Source organism: Antrostomus carolinensis, unplaced genomic scaffold, assembly GCF_000700745.2.
Source record: "Antrostomus carolinensis isolate BGI_N321 unplaced genomic scaffold, ASM70074v2 scaffold16594, whole genome shotgun sequence".
In the NCBI taxonomy this organism is placed as follows: domain Eukaryota; kingdom Metazoa; phylum Chordata; class Aves; order Caprimulgiformes; family Caprimulgidae; genus Antrostomus; species Antrostomus carolinensis.
Genome location: NW_010308837.1, coordinates 2,635 through 9,420, shown reverse-complemented (window position 1 = coordinate 9,420; position 6,786 = coordinate 2,635). Strand labels below are relative to the sequence as shown.

Below are 6,786 nucleotides of genomic sequence, written 5' to 3'. Positions count from 1 at the left end.
CTGCCATGGCCACATCATCCGGCAGATTGAGCTGGGGGGGCTGGCCCAGCGCAGGGGGCTGCAGGACGGGGACCGGCTCCTCCAAGTCAATGGCCACTTTGTGGACCACATGGACCACCACAGGGTAAGCTGGGAGCGCGCTGAGGCTGTAGGAACACCGGGGTTCTTCCTGGCCAGAGGCACAGAGGGTGTGAGATCTCGCTGCCCTCTGGGACCCCGATCACACAGGCTGTGGTTGAAGGGGTGCTCTGCCCAGAGTTCAGAGCCTGGGTCCTTCCAGGTGGTGCAGAAGATCAAGGCCAGTGGGAACCAAGTCCTACTGGCAGTGCTGGACAGCAGCTCCTATGAAGCAGCCAAAGCCCTGGGCAAGGACCTGTCCCAGATGCTGCCAGCTGACATTCGCCCACGCCTCTGCCACATCACACGGGACAAAAGTGGTTTTGGCTTCAGCGTGTCGAGTCCGGAAGGTAAAGTGGGCAGCAGGATGCCAGTGCCATGATTCTTGCTGGTGCAGTGCCCCAGACTGCTTCTTCTCCTCTCTGCAGGCGTGAAGGGCACCTTCCAGCTGTCGGTGTGGCAGGATGGGCCAGCGGAGAGAGCAGGCGTGCCACCAGGATCCTGGCTCTTGGAGCTGAATGGGGCCAGCGTGAAGAACTACTCACACACACAGCTCGCCAGGAAGGTGCGTGCCCCCAGTGCAGTGGGGCAGAGGACCAGGGCTGGCAACGTCACTGAGCGCCCTGCATTTCCCATCCAGCTTAAGCAGAGTGGCAGCAAGGTGACACTGCTGGTGGCATCCAGTGCTGTGGAGGAGTTTTACCGCCTGCGGGGCCTGCGGATCACAGCTGCCTTGGCGGACACCTCCTGGCTCCCCTTCAAGGTCCGGGAGCTGCACATGGTGAAGGGTCCAGCTGGCTATGGGTTTCTGCTCAAGGAGGATGACTGCAGCTCAGGGGTCACAGGTGAGGGGGCTGAGGGGGGGCAGTCCATACCTGAGCAAAGCACGCCTGAGGGTCAGGGATAGCTGCAAGCCCTGTGCCCACAGCGGGACACCTGGACACGGGGGTCAGTTCCCCTCTGGCTGAATGCCTCTGTGAGCATCTCCTCACCCTCCCTCTGTCTCACTGTGGCAGGCCAGTTCCTATGGGACGTGGATGCGGGGCTGCCGGCCGAGCAGGCAGGGATGAAGGAAGGGGACCGTCTCCTGGCTGTGAATGGTGAAAGCATCGAGGGACTGGACCACCAGCAGACGGTACTCAGGATCCGTGCCCGTGATGACCAGGTGACACTGCTGGTCATCGACCCTGCTGGTGATCAATTCTACCAGTCGGTAAGGTTTTGGAGACCCAGCGTGGTCCCACCCTGGCTGGGGAGCTCTGGGGTGCTGCAAGACTGGATGATGGGGTGGGTGTCTTGCCCCCAGGCCTGCACAGTGAGGTCCTCTCCAGGGGACCTGGCTTGTTGTGGAGTGCCAGGAGCTGTATGGCTATCCCTCTTCTGCTCTTACAGATTGGGCTGTCCCCTCTGCTGTTCTTTGAGGACAGTGACCCTGCCTCAGGCTCCCGCACACCCTCCCTGCCCTCTCCCAGTGGCTCCCCTGGACTCTGTCACATTGAGGTGGGACCAAAGGGACCTGGCTCCTGGCTGTTGGCTGCTGCCAACAGTATAGGGATCACACAGGTAACCCCTCTTGCTAGGCCCTCGTGGCAGTGCTGCTCACAGCCTGGCACTGCTCTGAGTACTGGCACTCTCCTGCCCTACCTGTCCTAATATTTCCCTGGCAGGTGTGATGCTGGCAGGAGAGAGTTGTGTGGTCCCCTAGCCACAGGAGCCAGGCAGAAAGACCCCTCCAACCTGCCCATGGGGCAAGGGTGGAGTATGTTGGGGTGGGTGGATGTATGCTGCCCACAATGCCCCTGCTGTGTCCCACTGCTCTGAGTACTGGCACTCTCCTGCCCTACCTGTCCTAATATTTCCCTGGCAGGTGTGATGCTGGCAGGAGAGAGTTGTGTGGTCCCCTAGCCACAGGAGCCAGGCAGAAAGACCCCTCCAACCTGCCCATGGGGCAAGGGTGGAGTATGTTGGGGTGGGTGGATGTATGCTGCCCACAATGCTCCTGCTGTGTCCCCACAGAGCCCGTGCCAGGAGGAGCAGAGGAGGCTGCACCAGACGTTCTAGTGGCCCAGGAGCACCCTGCCTCCAGCTAGACTCCCCCACACAGCGCCTTGACCCAGGCCACATCCAGCCCATCAATGCCACCCACCTGTCTCCCTGGAGAGCACAGTGCTGCTTAGCGTAGCTGTTGCAGGTACAGCTGCTGTGTCTCCGTGCCCGCGACGAGGCTTGCAGCATCACACCTCCCAGAGATTCATCCAAGCTTTTATTAACCATGGCGGTGGCTTCTTGTAACCTGAAGACAGGTCTGTGCCTTTGCCAGCCCAGCTGCCTCCAAGTGTATGTAGGGACATTGCACTGAAGCCCTTGTCCAGCTCCAGGCTCTGGGAGCTCCTGGGAGAGCTGAGGTACTGCCCTCCATGCCACCACCCAGGGGACTGGGGAGCCTGAGGCTTGGCTCTGCCTAGGGCTGGCCTTCAGGCTGCTGTGTGAAGGGGAAAGGGAGCAGCAGAGGCCAGTGGGGTGCTGGAGGAACCCCACACCTCTTAGTCTGTTGGCTCAGGTCTGCCACTGCACGAATATCTCTCTTTTGCTCCTCTTCTCACCTCCCTATGAACCTGTGGGCAGTGAGTGTCTGCAGCCCATCACAGCACTGTTCCTGCATCACCCGTTTGGGATTTGATTAAAGGACAAATCCACACTGCTGTTCATGTGGGTAATGTTATGGAGGGGACTGTGACTCAGCAGTGCATCCCACACCCAGGCAGGACCCATCCTCTCTTACCTAGCTTGGGGCAGCTGGGGTGTTGGGCAGGGGATGTAGGAAGCTCTTCAAGTGTGCTGATAGGGAGGTGGGGGCTCTGTCCTGAGTGACCGAGGGTGCTATATCTGCAGGGTGTTGAGGCCAAATTCCTGTAGGTGCTCCTTGTGCTCCATGGTGATAGTCATTCCTGCCTTTTCCCAGTGCTGGCTGGCCCCTGCCATCTTGCCAGCACAAGGTCCAGGCTACCCTGGTGTTGGGAAAGAGAATGGTGAGAAGGGGGGACCATGCTGCTAGGGGGAGCCTCCCACAGCCTTGTCCCCACTCACGTGGAGTATCTTCTCATACTCCCTCTCTATGGCATCGAGCCTGTCCTGCAGCTGGGCGATGGTCCTGTCCCTCTCTGCTAGTGCCTGGGTGGGATTCTCCTGGGTCTGCTGCCTCTCCCAGAGCCTGATGGCTGTGGGGTGTGGGAATAGAGGCAGGGGACACTGAGCGTGCGGGTACAGGAGCCTGGCACTGCATGACCAGTGTATGGGAGGGTGCAGGCAGTGTGCAGCACAGCTTCTGCCCAATCCCCCTCTTCTCTGGGGTGGCACAGGGCTCTGGGACAGGGATGGGATCACAGCATCCCCTTTGCAGTCAGCATCTCCCAAGATCAGGGATGCACTGGGAACAGGGTCAGGCTTTGCCTTCAGTTGCTGCTGTGCTGTCATCACAGGGCAAATGACTCCCGTCTCCCCTCGCTCCCCCTACATGCACTTTGCTGCCCTGGAGCAAACCCCATCCCCACCCACCAGCAAGGGGCAGGCATGCCAGTGGGCCATACTGAGCTGCTCCTCCAGACTCTTCACCTTTTCCTCCAAGTGCTGGCTGTGGGCTGCTGTCTGCATCTGTAGCTCCTGTTATTGTCATGTCATTTCTGGGAGCCAGGGAATGGAGAAGGGAACAAATGTGGTGACTATAGGAGGGACTACCATGTGGTCCCTGTGCTTGGATCCCAGCACCTGAGACCAAGCAGGAGCTCCCGCAAGGCCTGACCTGAGGGCTCCCCTTGCAGGGTGACACATCAGAAGCAGCTGTGCCTGCACCTTCTCCCTGCCTGGCAGGGCTGTCACAATGCCAGGGGGGGCAGAAGGGATCCCTAGAGGGAAAGTTTTACGTCTCTGTGAGCGTGGGAGAGTGAAGATGAGCATGGAGTTTTGCATGTGGCAAAGACCGCAAACCTCTGACTGAGGTTTTACCTCTGCTAAACTCAGCCCCTTCTTGAGCACTAACGGAAATTGTGAGACAATGACTTTTGCAGGCAGGGAAGTCACTGCCTCTGTAGTCTCCTCTGCCTGTGCTGAGTAGCAGCATCCAGAGTGCAAGGAGTCCATGTCCAGGGCTTTTGCATGCTGACAGCATGGGAGGGAGCAGGGTTAGCCCACAGCAGGGTGGTTTGGGGCTGAGTGGTCAAGGCCAAAGGGGTGTGGGGGGGTAAACTTGGCTGGCTTCCTCCAGCAGCACCAAGCTGTGGAGTCCCTGCATCCATCCCACTGTCCCCTCCCACCTCTGTGCTCACCTTCATGAATGTCTCACTTGTCTTCTTCCCATGCCTGCTCAAACCTCTTCTCCAGGTCCTACAGCCTCCACTTGAGCCCTTCATTGTCAGCTTTTGCCTGCCAGGTCACGTCTCTCCAGTGATCTGTGAGCCAGAGATGCACAGGGCTGCCATGGGGACAACACGCCTTCTGACTACAGCCCTGACCTGAACACAGGCAGGCAAAGGGCACCATCCAAGCCATACTGGGTGGCTACTCCCTGCCCAGTACCTCCTTGGTACTTTGGCTCAGCAGTGACTTATTCCTAGCCTTTCTCTGCTCCCAAAGCCAGGGGGATGTGGACATCTTAGCCCATGCCTGGCCCCAAGCCTTGCCTGAACCAGAGTGAATCTCAGCAAGAAACTTCCCCTTCATTTCAGCTCAGTGCCATGCTAGGAAAGCATTTCCAAGGCACTGCCCCACTGCAGTATCCCTACCACCTCCCATCTGCTTTCATCATTGCTCCTCTCTTTCTCTGCCATCTCTGCAGCATTGCTGGCCTCTGTAAGCAGCTACTGTGCTGCACACCAGGGGCTGGAGCTCACACACAAGGGTGGCTACCTGCCATCCTCTGGCATGATTTGGCACTGGGAAGGGCTAGTCCCTAGGAAGTGCATGCAGGGTAGTGGGCATCCCTTGCTTGCCCCAGACTCTGGCTCCTCCCAACCTTACTCAGATGCTCTTTCCATGTGTCAGCCTCTAGTGCTGCTTTCCTGTACTTCTCTTCAGCTTGGCTTTCTGCAGCCAGAGGGAAGAAGGAAGGGACAGAGTCAAGAGCAGCTCTTCAAAAGGGCCTGGCCCAGGGCCACCAAGGGCTGTTAAATGGCCCAGGGGAAGCCTGCCTTGGGATGTTTGCCCCAGGAAAACTTGGCTGGGGCACACCTCCAGCTCAAACACCAGCACCAAGGCAGCATTTGTGCAGACACCTGTCAGACACAGAGACAAGGTGTAGCTGGTTTTACCTGAAGTGGCTGCCCTGGAGAGATGCACACTCATTTGGGACTGAGGGCTGAGATTTTGCAGTGAAGATGGGGCAGTAGCTACAGTGCAGACAGGCTTGGGGACCCCTTCTGAAATCCAACCCCAGATGCTCTTCCAGCCTGGAGCATGCTTGCACTTTTAGAGGCACATAGGAAACGCTGGGGCCTGGCAGAACCTCTCTCTTTGCCCTGCCCCGTGGATCCTGCTCGGCTGGAGGGTGCAGTGTGGTGTAGGGTGCTTTGGGCAGGGTGTAACTGTGCTGCTGCTCTGGCACAGGGTGAGCAAGGCTGGAGGAGATGCGAAAGCCAGAGCCAGACTGTCCCATGGGGCCCCAGTGCAATCCTTTGCCCCAGTACTCCCAGCTCCCACTTCTAGCAGCCCACAATGCCTGCCTTTGCTGGAGCTGGGAAGCAGCAGGAGAGGAACAGGAGAGGCACATTCTTGCTGGCTGGAGGGAAACAAGACCCCAGACTCACTTGCTCTGTCTCTCTTCTGCTGCTGCTTTGCTCCACTTCCCCCTTTCCCTTTGCTCTTCAGAGGCATCCTCCTGCAAAGCGATACTGGTGCTCCCTCTCAGCAACTGGTGATCATGCATTGGACTTCTTGGGGAGAAAGGGGAGGCAGTGGGCTCTCCCAGCACATGGAGGAAAAGGCATTTCCTTCCCCAGGAAGTGGGACCCAGAGACGTGGAGCTGCCATGCCTCAGCTAAGATGGCTCTCCTGCCAGCATCTGTCCATCCTGCTATCATGGACCTGGGTCCCTCAAGATGCACCAGTTGCCTTCAGGCTAATCCCTGCTGTTGTAGCAACTATCTGCAATGAAGGCAGGTTGTTATCTGGCCCAAAACCTGCCTCTGCTTTGGAGCAGCTGAGCATCTCATTCCCATGACAGAGGCATGGATCAAATGCACCCTGTGCCCAGTGCACCACTGGGGTGGTCTGAAGCCAGCCCTGTTCCTCAGCAGCAGCCTGGTCACATTTAGCTGACAGATTGCAGGACAGAGCTCTGATCAGGTAGGCTGGACTTTGTCCCACTCATGTCCCAGAGTGGCAGTCCCAGAGCAGGCCCAGCACAGGTCCAGCTGAGCTGTGGGAAAATGGGGACATGGAGGGTAGGGTGACTCTCCTAGGTCACAACCTGAAATGAGCCCAGCATCTTCCTCCCTTCCTGCCCTGGCTCTCCCCTCTGGCACGCCCTCCTGTTCAGCGCTGCGAGTTTTGCCCTGGGGATTGCAGCCGGATTTGGATCTTCTTTATAAAATAGGAGAGGAAGGAAGGGAGAGGATTTTAAACTGCTGTTTCTATTCAGGATGCCATTAACCCCAAATACCCGGGAGCGAGGAAGTG

At 58.3% G+C, this 6,786-nt stretch overlaps 2 protein-coding genes across 2 annotated transcripts in view; one reads left to right on the top strand and one right to left on the bottom strand.

The window, feature by feature from the left end:
• The window catches only part of NHERF4 (NHERF family PDZ scaffold protein 4), a 4,409-nt gene extending 2,231 nt beyond the window's left edge, over positions 1-2,178 (top strand). The window contains exons 5-11 of the mRNA XM_029084485.1: positions 1-124; positions 281-467; positions 546-682; positions 758-962; positions 1,134-1,330; positions 1,510-1,680; positions 2,134-2,178. Of these exons, the coding sequence (XP_028940318.1) occupies positions 1-124; positions 281-467; positions 546-682; positions 758-962; positions 1,134-1,330; positions 1,510-1,680; positions 2,134-2,178 (1,066 nt within the window). The remainder of the gene's footprint in view (positions 125-280; positions 468-545; positions 683-757; positions 963-1,133; positions 1,331-1,509; positions 1,681-2,133) is intronic.
• An 819-nt stretch (positions 2,179-2,997) lies between these two features.
• On the bottom strand, positions 2,998-5,986 carry DRC12 (dynein regulatory complex subunit 12 homolog; the record flags this gene model as incomplete). The annotated part of the gene is given in 7 exon segments (XM_010165917.2): positions 2,998-3,104; positions 3,107-3,125; positions 3,205-3,335; positions 3,705-3,797; positions 4,440-4,562; positions 5,178-5,384; positions 5,916-5,986. Coding segments are annotated over 7 exon segments (751 nt in total), but the record flags the coding sequence as incomplete, so codon positions are not given.
• Between the last annotated feature and the right edge of the window lie 800 nt (positions 5,987-6,786).